At 39.5% G+C, this 23,456-nt stretch overlaps 1 protein-coding gene across 3 annotated transcripts in view; it reads right to left on the bottom strand.

Annotated features, from left to right (window-relative positions):
- CDC14B (cell division cycle 14B) overlaps positions 1 to 21,599 on the bottom strand; it is a 66,886-nt gene extending 45,287 nt beyond the window's left edge. For all 3 annotated transcript variants that reach the window (XR_010561482.1, XM_065406121.1, XM_065406120.1), the window contains exons 1-4: positions 21,508 to 21,599; positions 20,428 to 20,521; positions 19,180 to 19,255; positions 13,178 to 13,270 (exon numbers count right to left, since the gene is read on the bottom strand). Coding sequence is in view for 2 of the 3 variants with exons in the window: in XM_065406121.1 (XP_065262193.1) it covers positions 13,178 to 13,270; positions 19,180 to 19,255; positions 20,428 to 20,521; positions 21,508 to 21,553 (309 nt within the window). In the remaining variant the exon portion in view is untranslated. The remainder of the gene's footprint in view (positions 1 to 13,177; positions 13,271 to 19,179; positions 19,256 to 20,427; positions 20,522 to 21,507) is intronic.
- Between the last annotated feature and the right edge of the window lie 1,857 nt (positions 21,600 to 23,456).

The raw sequence follows: 23,456 nt of genomic DNA, 5'->3' as shown, positions 1-23,456 counted from the left end.
CATGCACTGCATAGACATCAGGATTTGTGTTGAGTTTCAAATCCCAGCGAAAGTGCTTTTGTGACACTATTGTACTAAATATACAACATTTTTGCTGTAATTCTCTGTAACATATTCTTCATGGACAATTTTGTACAAACTTTAAAGTGATTAAAATTTAAAAGAAATATAAGAGAACATAAAACCTCTAGGGCACCAGCAAAGCTGCTATACAGTAATAAGGGGGAATGTTGATCCTTCTAACGTTGGAGCTGTAGGAGATCACAGTATTCCAAATCTTGCATCGCCTTCACTGCACAACCTGAACAAACACTAGGTTAAGCAGTGTCCATTAATTAAATCCAGATGCCACCAAAAAAAGAAGAGTATAGCAGCCTAAAATGTAATAGAAGGTAAGAAACCCCAAGAACATAATGAGGGCAAAATATATCTAGTATTAATTACTGAAAACATTTTACTGTTAAAAGAAATCAGGAAAGGATGCCAGCTTCACAAAACCCCAGTTCATTACAGATTATGTCTAAAAAGCTGTCTGCACCAGGAGATCGCTCCCTAGCTGCCAGCCACTGTCAGCAATGGTTTCTCTTGAACCAGTACTATAAATTGTTTTTTCATCAGTCAGCCTTTCTGCAACTGTGCTGAAAACAATTTTGCCCTATTTATACTAGCTATTACACCATTTTCAGCACTGGTTAAAGGGCACCTATTGTTGACAGGAGTTGTCAGCAATGGGTCAGTTTCCAACTGTAAGATGGGGCCAGAGAGTTTACAGTAGCCCTTGTGACTGACATTTGCCATCTCTCATTAGAACCACTATGTTATTAAATATAAAGAAAAAAAGCTTTATATAAGAACACTGTACTTTACTGAAGTATAAATCTTAAATGTTTAAATTGTTGAGATCATGTTTTAACATTTTAAATTACTTCCTAAGTCTTTGTTTTTTAATTTGCACAACTGACAAACATTAAACTAAGTACTTTAAAATCATTCAAATTAGACAAATTCACATTTCCTTTACTAACAGCCACTTTCCTCAAAATTTCTTGCCAACAGTATTTTTAGTTTGTTTTTAAGACAGAAATAAAGTAAACAAGTGTCTACTTAAAATTTTCCCTCACCGTTTAAGACTTTTTCTAGGCATATTTTCTCTCTCTTTTTTTTTTTTTAAGTTGGCATTGCCTTGTAATTACAGTTACACAGCTGTAAAGCCAAATCTGAAGTTTAACAAAATCATGGGTGAGGGGAACCATGTTGGTAATAAAGCTGGAAACAGTTCCAAAAATAACATAACATAAAATGACATAACATAAAACATAAAATAAAGTGTTGACTTTTACTGTTTTTTCTCTGGCAAGGAGAATAAACAGGAAAATATTTAACATTGCTGATCAATTAAAAGGTTTGGCTGTATTCCAAGAATAGTAAAGCTTGTTTTGATAAAACGGACACGACACATCCAGCATCACTACAATGCAGGTTATTCTCAACCTTTAACATAGCGCCAAAAGCTGCACACAGCACTCCACAATCCATCACCTGTACTAGGAAAACAAGATTCCCTTCCCCACAGAACAAGGATAGCAACTAGAGGTGCAAGCAAACAGTAAGGGCCTACACTAGTGCCTAGTCTACACTAAAAAAGTAGAAATGCAGCTTATACCATCTATCCTCCTTGCACACATGCAGCTTATACTGGCAAAAGAGTACATTTGCCCAAATGAAATAAACTATACTGTCCAAAGCACTTTTTTGCCAGTATAGAAGTGTTATTTAAAAAACAAACAAACAAACAAACAAACAAACAAACAAACAAACAAACAAACAAACAAACAAACAAACAAACAAACAAACAAACAAACAAACAAACAAACAAACAAACAAACAAACAAACAAACAAACAAACAAACAAACAAACAAACAAACAAACAAACATCACACCCTTAAACAACATTATTATACTGGCAAAAGTTTTAAATGGAGACCTGATCTGAGCAGTAAAATGGTTATAAAATGATTTTAAACACAAACACACAATCTTAACGCTCAGCATACAGACAAGGACAGTTGTTTTTAAAATTATGTCAGTGAATATGACTTTCAGCACAGCAGTCCTTAACTACACTTATGGCTGACATGTCTAATATTTGCACACACGTACACAGTAACAGGATGTCATCTTCCAGGGTAGACAAAACCTAAAGAGTGAATCAGTGTGGAACACAAGTCACTGTAGAAGGAAGCTTCACCGAATAGTTGAGTTTTTCAGAACTTGTGCAGACAGGGAATGATCTTGATGAACTTCAGGAGGGAGAATGTTCTAGATCAGTGGTCACCAACCCATAGATTGCGATCGACTGGTTGATCCTGGAGCCTCTACCAGTCGATTATGATCTCCGGCCACTAAAAGTCCGGCAGCGCAGAAGAGCTAAGGCAGGCTCCCTGCCTGCCCTGGTCCCACACCGCTCCCGGAAGCGGCCAGCACACTCCCACAGCCCTGGGGGGAGAGGAGGGACAGGGACACAGGTCTCCACACAGGATGCTCCTGCTTGCAAGCACCGCCCCTGCAGCTCCCATTGGCTGGGAACGGGGAACTGTAGCCAATGGGAGCTGTGGGGTCCATGCTTGCAGGCAGGAGCAGCATGCAGAGCCAAGTGCCCCCCACCAGGGGCTGCAGGGGAGTGCTGGCCGCTTCTGGGAGCAGTGTTGGGCAGGGGCAGGCAGGGAGCCTGCCTTAGCCCTGCTGTACAGGCGACCAGAAGCCACCCAAGGTAAGTGTTGCCCAGTGGGAGCCCACAACCCATACCCCCTCGTGCACCCTGAACCCCCTTCCACACCCCAACCACACACCCCAGCTCTGAACCCCCTCCCAGAGCCAGAACTCCATACCCCCTCCTGTACCCCAATATTCTGACCCAGCCTGGAGCCTCCTCTTGCACCCAAACTCCCTCCCAGAGCCCACACCCCCCCTGCCCCAGGCTCAGCCCAGAGTCCCCTCCCACACACACTCCAAACCCCTCAGCCCCAGCCCTGAGCCTGCACCCCCTCCCGAACCCTAACCCCAGCTTGGTGAAAATGAGGGAGGATGGGGGAAAGCGAGTGATAGGGGGATGGAGTGAGCAGGATGGGACCTCAGGGAAGGGGCAGGGTAGATCCTGGGTTGCACTTAAATTCAAAAAGTGATCTTGTGTGTACAAAGGTTGGAAACCATTGTTCTAGATATAAGAGATGACACATAAGAAATTGCAAAGACAAGTGCTGATGAAGGAGTTACATGGTCCTATCAGTAAAAAGTGGCTTGCATAGAACTTGGGTACAGGATATGGTGAGTAGGTGTGATGTTATGGGGTGCTTTAGAGGACGTGAAGAGAGGCTCAGCATTTACACTAGGGTAGTCAATAGTGGACCATGTGCCAAATCCAGACCGCCAGATGTTTTTGAACGGACCCCCAAATTTTTATTTACTTATTTTTATTCTTATTATTTTATCTGGAGTCTGGACATTGACTATACCTTGACAAAAAACAATTACCTCTGCTTTACATCATAGATGGAAGGCTACGAAGAGATTCTATACATGTTAAAAAAAAAAAAAAAAAAAATCTCTGCAGTTGCACAGTGGAGGAGGTTATAGTAGTCACAGTGAAGAGAGGTACAGACTGGTGCCTTGCCAGTGCAGATTTTAACTAATGGTCAAATTACAGAAATATTGTCGAACAACCAGCAATGAGATTTGATGACGACGACTAGATGGGAGGGAAGGGAGAGTATAGACAAAGATGATGCTGAACTTATTGTAAGCTTGGAGTACAGGTAGGATGGTCTGTAAACAGTGACAAAGGAAGGGGAAGAGGAAGGGTTTAGGGAAGAAAAACTCAAGTTTTGACACACTAAATTTAAGATGGCAAGGGAACATTCAAGAGAAAATCTTGGCCACACAAGCAAACATGCAAGACTAAACCAGAGGATGAAAGGTGCAAGTAGCAAAATAGGTTTGTGAATCATTGGCACAGAGTGGTTGATTGAATCTATGGGAGTAAGCACAGGGTAGAGGAAGCAGAGGAGAAGACCGAAGTATGCTGACAACAAGAGAGGATGGGGTGGGGTGGGATGGGGGAGAGGGTGAAGCTGCATCCCAAAGGGAACACTGAAGAAGAGTCTGAGGATAGGATATAAAGAAACATGGGATTTTCAGAAACCAGGGTGTAGAAATTGTGGAAGAGATTGATCAACAGATCTGAAGATGGCTGAGAAATTTAAGAACTTGAACAAGTGACCATGAGACTTGATCAAGAAGAGGTCATTTGAGAGTTTAATGAGAGCAGGTTCATTGAAGTGAAGTGGGTAAGCAGAGTGCAGGGGACTGAAGAAAGAACTGGAAAAGAGAATTAGTGAATGGGAAAAGACCACTTGCTTCAGGAGTTTGAAGGCAAAGGGGAAGAGGGAGATGGGCAACAGTTGAGGCAAGTGGGAACTTGAGAGAAGATTTCTTTAGGAGACAGAAGACATGTACTTGCTTCAAGGAAGAGGCGAAGGAGCTAGAGAAGTGTGACTATAAGGGAAGAAGAGGTAACTAAGGGCATGTCTACACTTCCCGTGGATCGACACTTCTAGTGAAGACCCGCTAAATCAACCACAGATCGCTTTCCTGTCAACTCCAGTACTCCACCGGAACGAGAAGCATAAGGTAAGTCGACAGGAGAGTTTCTCTCATCAACCCAGCACGGTGTAGACACTGCAATAAGTCAATCTAAGCTACGTCGTAGTTGCGCAACTTACGTTGACTTAACCCCGTAGTGTAGACCTGCCCTAAGAGACATACGGTAAGATTAGAAGTACATCTGAGATTTCAGAGTACAAGATTAACAAAAGGATTAAAGTGTTGGAGTGGTGAATAGGGTAGGATGAAGACAGAGTTCCTAACATGTTTTGCAAATTTAGGAGGCAGGGAACTAGGTCTTAGGCCAAAAAAGGAGAGGAACAAAGAAGATGGTTTGCCTTTCGGGGATAAAGACACTGAAGTTGAGATTGGTTTATTAGGATACGTAATGTAAGCTTTTTCTAGTAAAACCCCTGGGTATTTTCTAGTATTTCAGATGCAAGCCCCCCCTCCATCTTGGATACACACACGACCTTTTTGTGAAATTTATAATTTCACTAATGCAACAAATAAAAGATGGTATTAAGAAGAGAACAGGCTGCAAATAATCGAGCTGTGCTTATATCAAGTGATATATCCAAATACATCTTGCTGGTAAAATACAAGATCATACCAAAAATGAAATGGGAAACAATCTACAAAAATTGCACATGTCCAACTTCTCTGAAAACTGTTCTCGTTATCAATCTATTCATTTTCCAGGAAACAGTCTTTCATTCACATGACAGCTAGTTGCTCAATAAAAACTTGTTTTTAAAAGAAGGAAAATCCCATTATCTAACACCTTTAATACAATAGTTGTACAATACATATATTTTATATTTATTTTAAATGTGAGTGTGCATACAGAGAAAAAAAGTTTCACTCCAAAAGACTGGGGGTTACAGTTATAGAAAAGCAGTTTTTAAAGTTTTTTTTTTTTTTTAAATATGGTAAGTAACGGTTAGTTAACTTATTAACACAGAACAGACATTTTTCATTCAACCATAATAATCCATTGCAGTTTCATCAATGGATCAACGTATATAAACACTACTACTGTTCTAGATAACCTAAATTCCCCTGTTGGCTTTATATACATAAAAAAAAAAAATCCTCATCTCAGAATACATAAATAATATGCTTGTAATTAGCAATGGGAGCATAATATCACCCTAGCTAACTACCTTTATAATTATGGCATCTGGGGTGCAAGTTTGCTAAGAGTTGAGAACAGAAGATTTTTTTCCAAATAAGTGTACTTTTCTGCAGATACCTACAAACAGCTCGTGCAAACCCTTACCCTTGTACATAATCCTATTGACATCAGTTGGATTACACAACAGAGTAAGGATATGCAGACTAGACTATCCCCTCTCCTGTCAAGAAGAATGAGCTCTGTAGGGAAATTGAGGAAGTGACCTTTATGTGTAGCAATATATACCATGGGATGAAGGAAAGAATAGTTCTTTTACTAGAACCTGTTAAAATTGTAGATTATCACCAAGAGATTGTTCAAACCACAATTCAATTATTAAATACAGATTTCATGGGATTAGTGATATTACTATTAAGAGAGATGAGACAAATGGTTAATAACAGCAAGGGAAAAGAAGTTCCATCTGAAGGAGGCATCCTAAACTTTAGTACACAGGGTTATCAAAGAAGAATTTTACCTCATTCTGTAATGTCACCATATAAGTTATTTTACACTGCTACTTTGCCTTTTACAGAAAATTGGTCTATTTAAATCTAATTCAAAACAGTTAAAATTGCAACAAACCAACTCTGTATTCTAGTGATATACAACACTTTTATAGCATTTGAAATGAAACAGTGCTCATAAAGTACTCTGAACATTCAAACTCCACCTCCACTCTCCCCCCAACAAAAAATCCTTAAATTTTAAAATCTACTTAAGATAGTAAATTAATCACACCATTTACAAAACTCAAGCAATTAAAACCAAAAAAATAATGAAATGCGCTTGTGGGAAGTGTAAAATGTATGTCATCATGACACAACAGCTTTAACACTTACCCAAAATAATAATTTTAACAGCTGTAAACTGCAAATAAACACATCACAACCCTCTTCTGAACAAACACAGAATCTACAGTACCTATATAGCACATTGATCAGCCTCAAATACAAGTCCACACAGATGCATACATTTTACCATAAATTAATAGTGAACAGTTCTATTACATAGATGATTGCGGTTTCTCAAGAATATATAAATACTTTACAAAAAAAGATTCTCAACAGCTGAAAGATTAACTGATATTTCCCACCTAATCATATATCTTACAAGAAAATATTTAGATAGCAGAATCAAGATAAAAATACATCAAATTAACCTATAGGTCAGAGTTAAATTTGTTGTGTCCAATGGAAGACAAATGGTTATTTGTTTTGTTTTTTAAATTAAAGTGGATCAAAACAAGCTCACAAGTAGAGAAACCCTCCCATCTCTGAAAAACTCAGTGCTAATCATAAAAAAGGAAGAACCTTAAAAAGCCTTGCAAGTGAGGAGGGAAGATTGCAGCTAATGGCTTTCTTGGGGTGAGTCTAGTGAGGACACACTAGAAGGGAGCACTGTCTTAAGTACAAGCACATCCTGCGCAACCTTACTTCTACCAAAGAAGAAGGGGCAATCAAGTAAGTATAAGAGGGAGTAAACTTCAAGGCTACTGGAAAAGCCTGGTAGAGAGAGAGATATGGAATCAAACTGCTACTGTGAATGCTAGTTATGGTAACAGTTTTTATACAACTTATTTTAAAAAGTCAGAGTAGGGAAATGTTGTAAAGGGCAAATTCTGAAGGAGAAAGACAAGACTCAAGGCAGATTTTGCTTACATGAAGGATAAGCAATGGAGTCTTATACTTCCTCCCTCCAAAAATACACTGCTGCCAACTCCTTTCCACATACACCCATATAGCCTTAGCCAAAGATTAATCACTACGCAAATACTAAGAGAAGCTGAGCACTGAGTATCACAAACAGAATGGCTATTGCTTCTACAGCTCCTTCCTTCTCTCCAAAATACTGTTTTTCCTGGGTGTGGCATTTTCAAATTGAGATTGCAAAAACAGAATAGCACTATGGATCAGAATGGGTGAAGGAAACACTGCTTACCCTGAAGAAAGAAGATGAGAAAATAGACAAAGTACAGAGATGAGTCCTGGAGAAGGTGACCTGAATTACAGCAGTTCTTGGGGCGGTACCCATGGAGGGTTGCCCTCCAAGTACATAATTAGTGCCAAGCCTGAGAAAAGAAACACTGTTACTAAGTTAATGCAGCAAAGGGAGGTAGGAGTTAGGGAGGAGGGGCTGGAACCCAGGAGGTTAAATTTGGTTTATCTGAGTATAGACACAAAGATGGAAGAAGGAGGCTTTCTCCATCCACACCTAAGTCCTGGTGAGGATCAAAAGAAGTCATTACAGAGACATTATAGATCATCTCAAAGAATCTCTGTTTGGTAGAACAGTAAGGCCTAAATAATGTAGATTGCTTCCAGATAAAGACAGTTCTGCCTTAAGGATGACACAAAGCTGGATTTGTTTTTAAATAATTAAACCAAATACTTTTAGCCCCCAGCCTTTGGGTTTCAGTAAGATACATGTTCTGTGCTGCTGATCATGTTACGTACACCCCAATCTCATATGGTCAGAAGCTTATATCCCTGCTGGTACATTCTGATCACTCTGATGACAATTTAATAGACTACGACATTACCGAAAAGTGCAAGGGAGGACCAGAAATGAAAGGGATTAAGATTTCAAATCCCTAACAGAGTAAATGTAGTGACAGAAATACACTTACATTTTGTTATAGATTTGGGATCTTAAAGGAGTTTGTTTAAAAACAAAAACTTTGCTTTTTATCTTTAAGATCATGTACATTGAAGAGCTCTGGCTGCTTGAGTTAGGCCTGGCTGGCACATGAGGCACACCTGGAAGAAAGCAGTAGATATAAAAAGAAGTGTTTAGGCTGGATGGCCCATTCGGAAACTAGAGGGAAAAAAAAGTTGTTAAATGAGAAGGGATGGGGGTTAAAACATTAAAAACACGTAACAGTGAAGAAAAGAGTTGGAACTTTGCACATAAACCAAATCATTGATCTCAGTCTCTCAGCCTCACAACAATTAACTAGGACTTTCATAATTAGTTTAGTAAGTCAGGAACAGTATAGCTCACCTCACCTCAATGACAAATGTTGCTATGGTATGCCTTGATTTGCTTAAGTGGAAGTTACAAGGATTACATGATGCAACCAATTATTGATCATTGCAACTTTAAGGACAAACAGGTTTCAAAGCAAGAGGCTTTCAAGTTAATAGTACTGCTGTATCGGTGAATGCTTACTATTGATTGTTCCTAGACAAGCTCTGAGGAGTACTAATTATTTTACATTTATTGCATTATAAACTTGGGGTGCCACCTCACGTTTTATTCAGCTTTCTAAGTGTTAAAAAAGAGCAAAAATTCAATGTCAGTTCCCTAAAACTGGACAATCTTTGTAGATGTGCTAAATAAAAATTGTTTATCACACAGAGATCTGGCTTATCTTAAAAAGAGATTACTTAAAATTAAACACATTCAAGTGTGATCATTCCCTTAAAAGTAAGTCTTAAAATGGGCCCAAAAATGTTCCCCATAACCCTCCAAATTGAGAGCTGCAACAGTTTTAAAATCCTAGTTACAAGGGCTCAGTGACCCAACAACAAACCCATCTTGCTGCATATTTTGGCAATGTAACTGAGTGTATGACTATTCTGTTTAATAGAGATAAGATGGGTGAGGTAATATTTTTTACTGGACCAACTCATGTTGGCAGAAGAGACAGTCTTTGAGCTGCAGAGAGCTCTTCTTCAGTTCATTCAATTCTATTCTTCTGAACTGGCAAGAAGTGTGAAATAATAAGAACCTTGATCTTTCTCATGAAGAATAAAAAATCCTTTTTCATTTCTGTATTTTCGAACAGACTTATTTAACAGCAAATTGGTGTAACAATTTAACACATTTTGGTTTGTATTCTTCTCCATCCCATAGAGTAAAAACACAGCACTGTTCATTTCACTGTTGCATCTCTGATGACTTCCTCCCCTATCTAATTTCTTCTGCTTCCCACCCAAACTCCTCCCTTCCCCAATGTGCAGTGTGGCCAATACATTTCCAGAACTGGAACAGAAGCGGGTTGTAGAAATGAGATCCCTTCAGGCATCTAATACGACTCAATTGACAAAAGTCAAAATGTCATGAAGGACTCACAATCTTGACAGCCTAGAAAGCAAGAAACTAAACCCAGATCTTCAACAGAACAGTGAAAAGCATTACTGATAGGCCAATGGACTGGAAAGCTTAAATATATATATATATATATATATATATATATATATATATATATATATATATATATATATATATATATACACACACATACACACACACACACACACACACACACACTTAAATTTTGCACTTCCCTGTACTGAGCTTTAGAGAATTTTGCCCAATAACTGAATATACTCTTGACTACCAGAGGCAAGAACTTACATTATTCTAAACACTGAGGCCTAGTTACTTAAACCCATTTAAGTTTAACTCAAACAATACATGCTTAAATACATATATTTCCCTAATGAGATAAAAGCAGCACAGAATATTTTACAAATTAAATAACTCTCTCTGAATATACATGTATCATACATACTGGGGCAGTTTCTAAGCCATTTTTCTCTTAAAGCATGATTCAGTTCCCACTACAGACAATAGAAAGACTTGAGGGGGACTCCACGTCCAAATGTCTGGGTAGTTTAATGGCAGGTCTGCCTTTGGGGGTACAGTTCTGCAAGGTGTGGATGATTTTCACATAACCCTCTCAGTCCACAAATCTAGCTCTCCATGGAAGATCTTCTATGGGGTTAGTGAGTAAGGAGATATCCCCAGAGGCAGTATTCTCTTTGTTACTCCTAGGGGAATTTTGCGCCACTGCACATGCACAGAATTCACGTCCCCCCCCAGATGTATTTTCTGCAGAGAAAAATAATTCTGCCTCAGAGGCATTGCAGTTATGCCTTTCGTCCACCAGGGGCTGCAGTAGCACCAGAACAGAGGGCGGCCAGCTCACTGGCAATAGCAGTCAGCAGCCAATAGGGAGGAGAGGCTGGGTTCCTCACAGCACCCTGCCTGCCGGGCCAGGTGAGAAGGCATGGGATATATGGGGGTGGGTTGGGGGGACAGACAGAGTGGGGCACATGGGGATACTGGGAGGTCACAGACTGGGGCTTAAAAGGGCTAGTGCCAGGGACAGAGTGGGGTGGGTGCTGAATGGGAGTGGGGATGAGGGTGGCGATGTGCCTCACTGAATGGGAGACACTACGGGTCAGCCAGGGTCTGCACGGGGGAGGCTCCCCAATTCCCTAACAATCCCTCCCACCCCCCAAAAAACCTGTTCCATACTTCTCCCACCCACACCTAATAACCCTCCAGGTTCACTCCCAGCAATTACTTCCCTCTTGCTCAGCTCCTCTGTTATCTCCGATTACCCCCAAGCCTTTGTACTGTTTCTGAGGTATGCGGGAAATATGTTTCTGTATTGTAGTTTAAATGAATTATTACTCAAAGTTATATATTAATATGCCTACTAAGTAATCTATTTGTCAAAAAACATTTCCTGAATCTTTTTTGTTGTCTATATTGTTACAGACATACCTGTTAGCAGGTATTTTGAAATAAATTACCAAAATAATTGAACTGGTATGATTATATTGTACTATTCTGACAAATAAAATATGTAGAATTTTAAAATATTGTGTGCATAATTTTTAATTTTTTGGTGCAGAATTCCATCAGGAGTAATCAGTGCCCTCTCCACCAGTATCCAACAGGGAGGAGAAATTATGGCCCTATGTATTTATGAAGGTTTATACAAACAGTCCCCTCCAACCGTTTGCTCCGGTTTATGGTGTCCTGGCAGGAAAATTGAATGGATGATCAGAAGCAGGATTGTTAAAAGTTAATTTTAAAAAGGTAGTTTACAACAAGTTACGGAAATCATGGATTACTTTGCCACTGATTACTATTATTTCTGCATTTTGGGTGCTGTATAGGATGACCATAGCTATGCTGATGCCATGGTACTACACACAGGACCAAAAATAAAAGAAACATTCTATAATAAAAGCAGTCCACATTTACTTTTTGGCCTACAGAGTAACCAAATTACTTCTAAGGATTGGGTTTTTTTCTTGCTTAAAAACTGTGACCGATCAGTTGCTTTAGTATCTTGACTCCAAACAATTAAGCTGAAGCAAGATATGTTGCAGGTTTCCATTCAATTTCAGAATGCTGCAATAACGACGTAACATTTCTAAACACTTGGAGGTGTCAGTTGGAAAAAAAAAAAAAGTCACATTTATAATGTCAAAAGCTTCATTTATAAGTACAGCAGAACAGGCAACAGGAAGACCCTGGGGAGCTGGAAACAGACCTACTCCATAACACAAACCAGCAGCAGGGAAACACTCAGAAATGCAGGAGCTTTATAGCCCTCCAGAACTCTTAAAGGGGAATGACTCAGGGCTGTATGGAGTCTAAACTCCCTCTCAAGTCACCAGTAAGATGAAGAGCACAGGTCCTTCACCCCACTCTTTACTTTTAGTCAATGCTCAAAGAGAAATGAAAGAGTCAAGTGCAGTCAAGGTACAACACAAGTCAAATACCACAATATTAACAATCTACAGTCTGTTGCATCTTTACATTTCAAACATTCTGCATTTTAGACCTTCACTACACATTTCTGAGGTTCCTGCCTCAAACTTAGTCTTCCAGAGATTGAGCAATATGAACGCAATCAGTTATTAGGTTTTTCCCTTCATGGCCAAGCACCTGACACAGTGCATCTTCAGGCACTCTATCTACAACCCCCTCTACACCTCTGGATATTATATCCGTTCCAAACACACCACATAAGGCTTTTTCTTCCTTCCCCTAAGTTCCATCCCTGGCCTGTGTCAGCAAAGGGATAGTCTGGAGAAGATACATTTCCCAACATATAAACTCGGAAATAAAACATCTGGTGGTATTTGGCCTTTACAAAAAGGATGAAATATGGTAAGATATCAAGAATTAGCCAATTTTCTTTTAAAAAATTAAATATTGGGAATAAAAGACAGAAGGTGCTTTTGGAAAATGCACCTAAGCAACTTTAAAAGAATCTATAGGATTTGTGCACCTATATCAGGTGAGTACCCACCCAGAAGATTTTTGTGCAGCAGAGGAATAAAAAACTCTTAGGGGCTTTTCCTGTCACATAGATCACTTTGTTGGGGAAAAAAAAAGTTTGGGTAATCTCTATAGCAAAGAAAATGTCAAGAGCAACACCAGGAAGTCAAACTCTCAGCCCTCTCCAGCACCACTTTTTAAAATAAGGGGGGAAAGTATCATTCTTCGTATTTTAAGGACTGCATATGGGAAAATGATAAAACACAAAACTTAGCAATTCAATTTTTAGTAAAAGGTTAAATACTTACTGCGTAAGAGCCTATGAGGAATGCAGCATTTGCTTGTTTTTTCTGATCAAACCCAGTATAATGAATTATTTTCTTCCTTATCAATGTAAATGACTGCATCAAGAAATGAACAACAGTGTTATAATTTGGCACTTCGAACTTAAGTCTGCATAGCCTGATAAAAATAAGTTTTAAATCACTGCAGCAGAACAACCAACTACACACAGAAATTGGCCTCATTGGAAATAAGGTTTCCAAAATTAATTCCAATGGTTGCAATGCCTTTCTGGTTAAGATATGATCAAGTGTGTTATTCCATTTTCAATCCTGAGAAGTGCTCAGCATCCAGGCAGGATAAGGATTTTAGTGTACTGGTTGATGACAAAGCATCAAATCTGTTGAAAATCTAGTTACACTGGACCAAGTTAAGCCATTCAAAATAAGTGTGGCAGAGTGAACATTTTTACAAATTTCAAATGTAATTTTTAGGGCAGTCAGGCGATTAATCGCATTGTTAAACCATAATAGAATACCATTTTTTTAAATATTTGTAGATGTTTTCTACATTTTCAAATCTATTGATTTCAGTTACAACACTGACCACAAAGTGTACAGTGCTCAGTTTATATTTATTTTTGATTACAAATATTTGTGCTATAAAAACAAAAGAAATAGTATGAGGTGAACTGAAAAATACAAGTACTGTAATGCAATCTATCATGAAAGTTCAACTTACAAATGTAAAATTATGTACAAAAAAAACCACTGCATTCAAATATAAAACAAAGTAAAACTTTAGAGCCTACAAGTCCACTCAGTCCTACTTCTTGTTCAGCCAGTCACTCAGACAAACAAGTTTGTTTACATTTGCGGGAGATAATGTGCCTTCTTCTTGTTTACAGTGTCACCTGAAAGTGAGAACAGGCGTTCGTTCACATGCCACTGTTGTAGCCAGTGCCGCAAGATACTTACGTGCCAGATGCGCTAAAGATTCATATGTCCCTTCATGCTTCAACCACCATTCCAGAGGACATGCGTCCATGCTGAAGATGGGTTCTGCTTGATAACGATCCAAAGCAGAGCGGACCGACGCATGTTCATTTTCATCATCTGAGTCAGATGCCACCAGCAGATGGTTGATTTTCTTTTGTGGTAGTTCTGTAGTTTCCGCGTCTGAGTACTGCTCTTTTAAGACTTCTGAAAGCATGCTCAACACCTCATCCCTCTCAAATTTTGGAAGGCACTTCAGATTCTTAAAGCTTGGGCCGAGTGCTGTAGCTATCTTTAGAAATCTCACATTAATACCTTCTTTGCGTTTTGTCAAATCTGTAGTGAAAGTGTTCTTAAAACAAACATGTGCTGGGTCATTATCCGAGACTGCTATAACATGAAATATATGGCAGAAAGTGGGTAAAACAGGAGACATACAATTCTCCCCCAAGGATTTCAGTCACAAATTTAATTAATGCTTTTTTTTTTTTTTTTAAGGAGTGTCATCTGCATGGAAGCATGTCCCTGGAATGGTGGCCGAAGCATGAAGGGGCATATGAATGTTTAGCATATCTGGCACGTAAATACCTTGCAATTGCAGCTACAAAAGTGCCATGCAAATGCCTGTTCTCACTTTCAGGTGACATTGTAAATAAGAAGCAGGCAGCATTATCTCCCGTAAATGTAAATAAACTCGTTTGTCTTAGTGATTGGCTGAACAAGTAGCAGCACTGAGTGGACATGTACGCTCTAAAGTTTTACATTGTTTTGTTTTCGAGTGCAGTTATGTAACAAAAAAAAATCTACATTTGTAAGTTGCACTTTCACGATAAAGAAATTGCATTATGGTACTTGTATGAGGTGAATTGAAAATACTATTTCTCTTGTTTATCATTTTTACAGTGCAAATATTTGTAATAAAAATAATAATATAAATGAGCTCTGTACACTGTGTGTTCTGTGTTGTAAGTGAAATCAATATATTTGAAAATGTAGAAAACATCTAAAAATATTTAATAAATTGCAATTGGTATTCTATTGTTTAACAGTGTGATTAAAACTGTGATTATTTTTTTTAATCATGATTAATTTTTGTGAGTTAATCACGTGAGTTAACTGCAATTAATCGACAGCCCTAATAATTTTTCATTATGAAAAATAGTAATTTTATGATGAAGGGAAAAGCTACTGTGTTCTTTTTGGTGGTATTTTCTTCAGTTATTTTAAATATTACAACACTGATATTAAATATCTGTTCTTGAAACATTAGAAAGTTGTAGTTATTTTAAAACAGACATACACAAGTAAATATTTTTCAAAAACTCCAAAAATTCAAAGTTATGTTTCCACAACCAACCTTAACTCCTGTCCTGCATATCTGCCCAATCTCCTCCTCTCATCTAATGTGGTATTTGTATCCAGTGCCACCAATTCATTCTCATTAGTCCCATCATTTTTCAGCATTAATATTGCTTTCTCACAAGTTCCTGGCAGCTCACAATTTCTACTTGAGCTGAAACTCATGCTAAAATTCTGGCTGCATCCACCAGAGGCAGCTGTTGAGAGCCTGAGCTGCAGGCAATAGGCTGAAGTCCCAGCTGCCACCAACAGAGGCTGCTGCTCTAACTGCTGCCTTCAGAATCTTGACTTCTCTCTGCTTTTGCTGTCTGTGCAGAGCACAGGTGCAGCAGTCCACGAGGACAGGCAAAGAAAAGGGGAGCTGGATCGGGACCAACAGGTAGCTCCTACCCACCAACGGTTAGCGTAGCAAAGGTGAGCAATGGGCAGGGGGAGAAAGGATCCAAGGAGTGTGTGTCCCCCTATCCCCTTCTCTCCAGCCTGTCGGGAGTAGGCTTTAGCCCAGTTGCACTCTCTCCTCCTTTCTTTCTCCCACCGTCAAAATCCTATATGGAGGGAAATTGTGTGTGGGCAATACATGGGGACAGAGGGAAGGAGAGGGAGCTGGGCATGGGCAATATCTCAGAGTTGCTAACTAACACTATTTTAATTGCAAGTCTTGGGATATATTAGGGGGTTCTCTTAAAGCTCCTTGAGTCTAAAAATTACATTAGACACTCAGCTTTCATTTAAAAAAAAAAAAAAGTTTCTAGGTGATGGGGAAAACCTTGAAAACATGAACCCTAAAGGCTCAAAGCCAGGAAACAAGAACAAACCACCCCAAATTTACTCATTAAAAGCTCATGATTGGGGGGGGGCTGACTCATGATTTTTGAACACTTGGAATTAGCAATCCTGATATCCTGAAGGGAAGGGGGAGTCCAGAGAATGCACAGCATGAGACAGGGTAGTGCCCATTGGACAGTGGGAGCTGCAGGGAGCCTAGGACAATACCTTGGGAAGGGATTAGCCCCACCTATCAGCTAAAAAGAAAAGGAGGTCTCCCAATTTGTATTTATTACACATCAGGAATTCCAACCTGAAATATGCAAACACAAATAGGGGCAATTCCATCCACTATTTCAAATATCTGAGAACAAACCATAAATCGAATGCAAGTTTAAAAAAATAATCTTGTTTTTTAAAACTAGTCACATGAATATTTTTGTCTGTCTCATGGTTTTAGAGCTGGCAATACTGTGAATCTTATTAGGAAGTTACAAGTATGTGCTCTATTACAATCAGTAAGTATAACAGAAGTTGAATAATGTAAACTGGCTTCTTCAATTCAATGGAATCTGAGTATTTCGGCAAAATTTAAGTCTATCAGACCTTCTGAGACAGGCCTTCTGCTGCTATTGCCCATGACTCAGAAGCAGGCACTGCTCCTCTCTCTTTTCCCACCTACACAAACATGTTCCCCAGTATTTCTTAAACTGCCTGGCTAGAGGAGACATTCCTCCCTCCCCTTCAGCAAAACTCTCACTCCAGGAAAGTTTACGGACATTGGGGGCATAGAAAAGGATAACTGTATTGGCTCACATACTGATGGAGAATGCTGGCAGTTTCTACTGGTGGCACTGCTGATAAATGCAACGAAGTCTAGAATGGGTATCTGAAGGAAATTTTAGGAAATTAAGATTATACTGCAGCCTCTACCCACCCCTGAAAGTGAATGAAGGAAAAAATGAACACTGCTAGAAATAAAAACTGAAACAGCAGCTCTGGGTGGCTGTTACTGGAGGATATGGGCAGGCAAGAGGCAACACCAGCAATGACAACAGGTGAGGTAGGAATTCTGGGATTTCCACCATAAATTCAGAAAAAGTAGCCATAACACAATAACTCCCATTACAAGTTCATATTTTGAAGCTATGCACTGCGAAGGAGGGTTCTATAGAGTATCAGACCTTTAGCAATGTTTTAAAACTAGGAACCATATGAGATTTCAAAATAGCTATATGAAATTACTCCAACATTTTTCACTTACCAGTCATAGTCCTGTACACTAGAGATAAAATTTTCATAAGCACCCCAGTCCCATTTTCAAAAGGGAGATGGCTAAGACAAATCCTGAGCCTAAGGGTCCTGGACAAGATTGTGGGTAAAATTTTCAAAATAGACTACATTTTTACTGCAAGCTATTTCTGTGATATAGCTTGCTCAGAAACCTCAGAATAATCTTCAAAATATGAATTACATCCATATTTTTAAAGTCCTAAATCAGAAACCACTTGTGTTTGAATCACCTCAAATTTTGCTAAACCACCATCCAACTTCATGATACACCTTGTTTGGGGGAGACAAAACTGGATTTTCCAATAGAAAATTACAACCTTACTAATGAAGCGATGGCAATATGTTTTAAATGTGCACTACAAATGAACAATTTCTCTTATCAGCCCACAATGCTTAAAAGTGAAACAAGTCACTCAGATACCACTATGATCAGTGTAGAATGAGTTCTGCACTGAACATCCCTTTAAAACATCTAGCATGCAAGTATATTGCTCTCACAAACCAACCCATTTAAAAATAAATCACAATTTGGAAACTTCTGTGGAATAATTTTCAAGCAAAATCAGAGCAAATTGTCATAGCTAACCGAATCTACACATTGTAGTGTATATGGCACAATGAATCTGAAGCAGACAGCTTGACACCAGTGGTAGACAGCAAGGAACATTCACAAAATGCCGAGATTTTCTGTTAAAGAAATATTGTATTGCATACTTCCAGTTTTCACAGTTCAATGTAGGGTTTCAAGATCTGACTAATGGGCTCTTGAATAAGCAAAGAGCATATGAATTTTAGCAAGATTTTTATTTTCCTAACACATTTTGTACTCCAACCTCTGTTAGAGGTTGACAAACTTGCATTGGATAACTTGAATTGATATAGAAAATATAAGGCTTCATTATTTTGATTCATAGAGATACTATAAAACACAACATCTACCAAGAGCCCAATTCTGAAAGGTACAGAGCTCCTCAGAGATAGCAAATTACCTCAACTGAAGGAGTAAGGGTGCTCAGTCACCTGGCAGGAGTGAGCCCTAAATATATTTTTAAAAAGCAAATGTGGCTCCCTACAGAAATGTTGTGAAGACCAAAAAATAAAAAAAAATCAAACTAAAACAAATCAAACAGAAGCCAAATCAAATCAATGTGTCTCTCATTGAGCCCTGAAACTCACTAGACCTTGGCAGATTTCCAAGGAGACTGAATTCCAGAGGAGGGGGCCTTCTACTGAAAGAGACCTTTGCCCACTAAGAGTTCTTCTAGTTGTTTCTAACAGCACCAATACTTGGGAAATTGCACTTTCACAATAATTACTGTAGAACTACTATATCCTAAAGGCAAATAGTTCTCCTCTTACATCCCTCACTCTCTGTCTCTTCACTCCACCCCACACACCCCCACACACCCGCCTGAAAATATAATCTGGTCAAATCTGAGAACACAAATGTATACTGCATACAGTTTAGTGTACACATCCAAAACACAAGCCTGAGTGGAAATCCACATAGCAATTTGAAGATATTTCTCAAACAAGGAACATTTTTTCACCTCACCATTTTTACAAATGGGCTAATTCCAATATTTTATATCTATTTGGTACAAAACAGTTTTTACCTTTAATTTCTTATTTAGCTTGCAACAATATCTGTAAACCATTGCCAGATTGAGAGGTCCAAAATCTGCGTAGAAGCTTGTGGGGAGGGAAAGAAAGAAAACATTTTGCTTGTACATGTTTTGTAGAAATAATTTTAAAGAAATCCACATGCACCAAATGAAAACTAATAATTAATGCACACATTATACTAGGTACAAAACTTCTTGAAATTGCCATCTTGCATACCATAAGTATAGTTCTGTAGTTTTTCATCAGCTTTTAAAACGTTATTTTTAAAATTATTCTGCTTTCTTCTCCACAAAAGACCTCCTAAAAGGTCAATGAAATGATGCAGTGATCAAACTTTTGAAAGCTCACAGTAAACTAACATTTTTTGGCATCACATTAGGTACTCTTGATTTTAACGACAATGCAAAAGCATGCCTTCAAAAACAAGGTTATTGACTAATTCCAAAATGCTTCTCCTGGCACTATGTTTAAAAGCTATCAGATTCACATTAAAATATTATTAATATATATTACTCATTAATCCTCAAAGCACTCTAACACTCTAGTGTATACAGAGCCTCACTGAAATACAGAAAACGAACAAATCACCACAACCTGAGTAAGGTGAGCATAGAAATTTTTAACTAAAGATATCCTTATTTTTTTCAAAAGTACTAAGGGCTCTTTAATATCCATGCAGGATGTCATAAAATAAATAATAAAAAAAAATGTCAAGGACTTATCTGAAAGACCTATGCAGTTCACTGCAGAGTACTTAATGTATCTATGCCGGGGTCATGAAGTGCTGAGTCAGCAACTGCCAGGTTTTGACCCATCTATTATTCTAGGAAGTTTAGATATTTTACCCCTGGTATTTGGGCAACTAGAAACATCCCTTCTGGCTAAATATTTCAGTTAATGCTTCTAAATTTTTTTTATCTTGTTGTAAAGTATTCCGATATCTTCCAGTAGGAATAAGGTATAAGTAAGAAACAAAGTTTCTGAAATTTTTCAAGACAGAAATTGGTGGGGAGCCACCAGGCCCTCTCACATATAAGCTCCCATTGCAAGTGAAATTAGCGGGGACTAGTACACTAGTTTTGAGAATAAACTCCATACATAAACTTCTATAATCGGTATAGAAGTTTTAACTACCACTAATAAAAACAGACTAAGAATTACATCACTTGCTTATTAGTGCTTTTCTTACCAATTTACTGCAATGTTCTGTAGAATACAAGAATAAGGACTGTACTTACTTCTCGTATACAAGTTCATCATCTATGCAGAAATAGTGTGTATTTGCAACACCACTCTTTGGTTTTTGGCAGAGAATTGCAAAATAAAGGCGACCTGAAATGCAAGAGATTTTAAACTAATACTACCCTTAACATTACAAATTTCCACAGAAAACTTGAAATGATGTTCTTAAATGTAATACTTTAAATGGTCACAATTTAGTATCAAATTTTCCTTTCAGGGTTTCCAGATTAGAGGGCATTATTTTTCAGGTGCTAGGCAACAAGGAAGACAATGATTAAGCTCAAAGCCTACGTTTTGGTTACCAAACAGTTTAAAACTTACTTGTTATTTAGTCAAAAGCTCTCTATGGTTTCCCTCCAGTAAACAAGTTGTTCAGAGGATAACCAGACTGCCCTCCCATAACCGGTTTGGAAGGCTTTGTGTGTGTTTACACACATATATATGTATGTCTATTGACTACTGCAGTTCAGAGAGGTGCAAACCTGGTTCTCCTTTGAAATCAGAGAACCAACCAACAGGCCACACACACACACAAAAACATGACCTGGACACTTCTTATTATAGGAACCTAAAACAAGATATTTTCAGTCTATTGGGGTGTGCTGGTGAAGATGGGAGGAGAGTGTAAAAGTTACCAAAAGAGGAAAGGAAAGCACAGTAAAATTTGATAAACGACAAATAGAAAAAGAAGGTCTCAAGTTTGGATTCTTCCTGTGAGATTTCTTTGTTTGACAATGCACATGCATTTGTTACGCAATACGTGATTTACTTGTATTAACTTTTAACTAGCTTAGGTAAAATATAAACAGGCTGAAAAGGCCAAGAAGTTACAGACAGCTGCTGTTTACTGCCTCCCAAATCCACATTACATTAATTCATAATAGTTCAAACAAAAGAAAACGCGTTTTGTTTCAAAGAAGCGAACGCTACAAAAGCGGTGCAGTAAAAGTTATGACGATGCCATCGTCATGATCTCCTTGTTCACATGCACGATTACAAAACGAGTTTTGAAAACTTGTTTCTTTAACAAACCAAAAACAAAAAAATCACTTAAACTGGCATTTTAAGTTGCTCACCTTTGATGAACTCCACAGAGGGGCGAGATTCCTTTCTGACGCTCATCGCTTACAAACACTGAAAAGGGGGCCAGCCCCCACAAGGTTACCGAGCCCGCAAACAACCCGCTGCGTTTGTCACTGGAGTCTGACAGCGCGGAGGAAACGAAAGCGCCACTCCCCGCAGAGTTTTAAAGATTAAAGGGCAGCCTCGTCTCGAGGCGCATCCAGATGCAGCGTGAGCCCCGGGGTGTCTGCCCTGGGCCCCGCTGGCCAGCCCGCCTCCCGCGCTCCTTCAGCAGGCACCACGACCAGAAGTGGGTCGCCAGCAGCTGGCGGGCTCGGCCCGCATCTGTCCCCTTCCTCGAGAGACACTTTCCAGCTCCGGAAGCTTCCTTACGGGCATTCAAACAGAAGCGTCCTCGGGCCCGAATGAGCCTGATGCGCCCACAAGACAAATCCCAGCCCTAGCTGGGGAGAAAACCAGAGCGCGGCGCGCAAGCCTCGGCAATCGCTGCCCCCGCAGGCGGTGAGCGCAGAGCTCGCCAGCGAGTCCTCCCAATCGCAGCAGCCATTGGCCGGCAGGCGGCGCAGCCAGTGGGGCACAGCAGGGCCCGAGCCGCTCCTCTCCGCGTACGGAGAAAACAACTCACCAGGGGAAGCCCCACCCCGCGGGCTGCGGCTGGAGGGGAGACCGCCCGGCCTCGCAAGGCGCCTCCGGCACCCGGGCGGCTGGTGCTTAGAAGGGACTGCGTTAGTGCCCAGGGAGCGCTGTCCTCTTCCCAGCGCAGGACAGCAGCGCGCTCCTTGAGTGTTATTTTTAAACGAGGGCCTGTGTTCCCACACTGTACGGTGTGACTATAGCCCCTTAATCAACCACCGCGCTGCCAACTGGGCATCTGCCTGCAGCGCACGTACCAGTGTGGCGTGGCCCCTCTAGTGTTCCCTGCAAGCGGTGCGCTCAAAATCCTTAAGCCCAGGGCCTTGCAAACACAACAAAGGTGCGGCTATTGTTAAAGCCATTAAGCTACTCATAAACCATTTTCGCTCCGCTCAAAACAGTGACGAGTGTCCAAAAAGAAACAAGAAAACCCCAATTCCTTGGTTTGAGGGTGGGCTTTGTGCCTCACGTTGCTCTTCAGTGGCCACCTGAAGGAGCAGCATCGACAGGTTACAAAAAGACCTGCCCGTTCCCCATACTAGAGAGGAAGAGTTGCTCCAGTTCCTAACTTTTTCTGGGAGTGGCAGGACTAAACTACACTCCCAGAAGAGTGGAAGGAAAAGTGAAAGGGAAGAGCCATGTCGGAATTGGGAGAAGGGGCGGGGCAGGTTGAAAAGGAGAAATAGAAAAACAAAATGCAAGAGTTAAAGCACGAAGGGGCTTTAAGCGGAGCGGCGGCGGATGGAATTGACTAACGAGTTGGAGTTCAGTAGTTTGATGCCATAGTTATTTTGAGTTTAACCCCTGTAAATTTTCGCCCATTCTAAAAAGTATGGTGTGCCAATACACAAAAAAGAAATCCCTGAGAATTACGTGAGTAGCATCTATTTAAAAATAAAAATATGCATGCCTACATCTTTTTTCACATTTGTATGGTTATTTTAAAAACAGGCAACATGCAATTGCCACTAATTCATATCTGAATTTGTTTTATATTGGTGCTATAATAGTATCAAAATGAACTTCAAATTTTTAGTAAGTAGCAGCTGTATGTTGCATTGCTGCTGGTAATCAGGCCATAAAAACTGTAACTTGCAGCAGTATACCAATACTTTTTTTCTTTGGAAAAACAACACTGTAAAATTCTATAACATACAGATAAAATTTGAGCCCGAATGATGGAATTTATTTAGTGCTGTGTTAAAGTGCATGAAATTGACAGATTTATTGCAATATTAAAATAGATCTCTAAATAAGTGTAAATGCATAATTTTTCATAAATTACACTACTTCTCTTGTATTCTCCCTT

Source organism: Emys orbicularis, chromosome 6 (genome assembly GCF_028017835.1).
Source record: "Emys orbicularis isolate rEmyOrb1 chromosome 6, rEmyOrb1.hap1, whole genome shotgun sequence".
NCBI lineage: Eukaryota > Metazoa > Chordata > Testudines > Emydidae > Emys > Emys orbicularis.
This window is presented reverse-complemented; position numbering and strand designations above follow the sequence as displayed.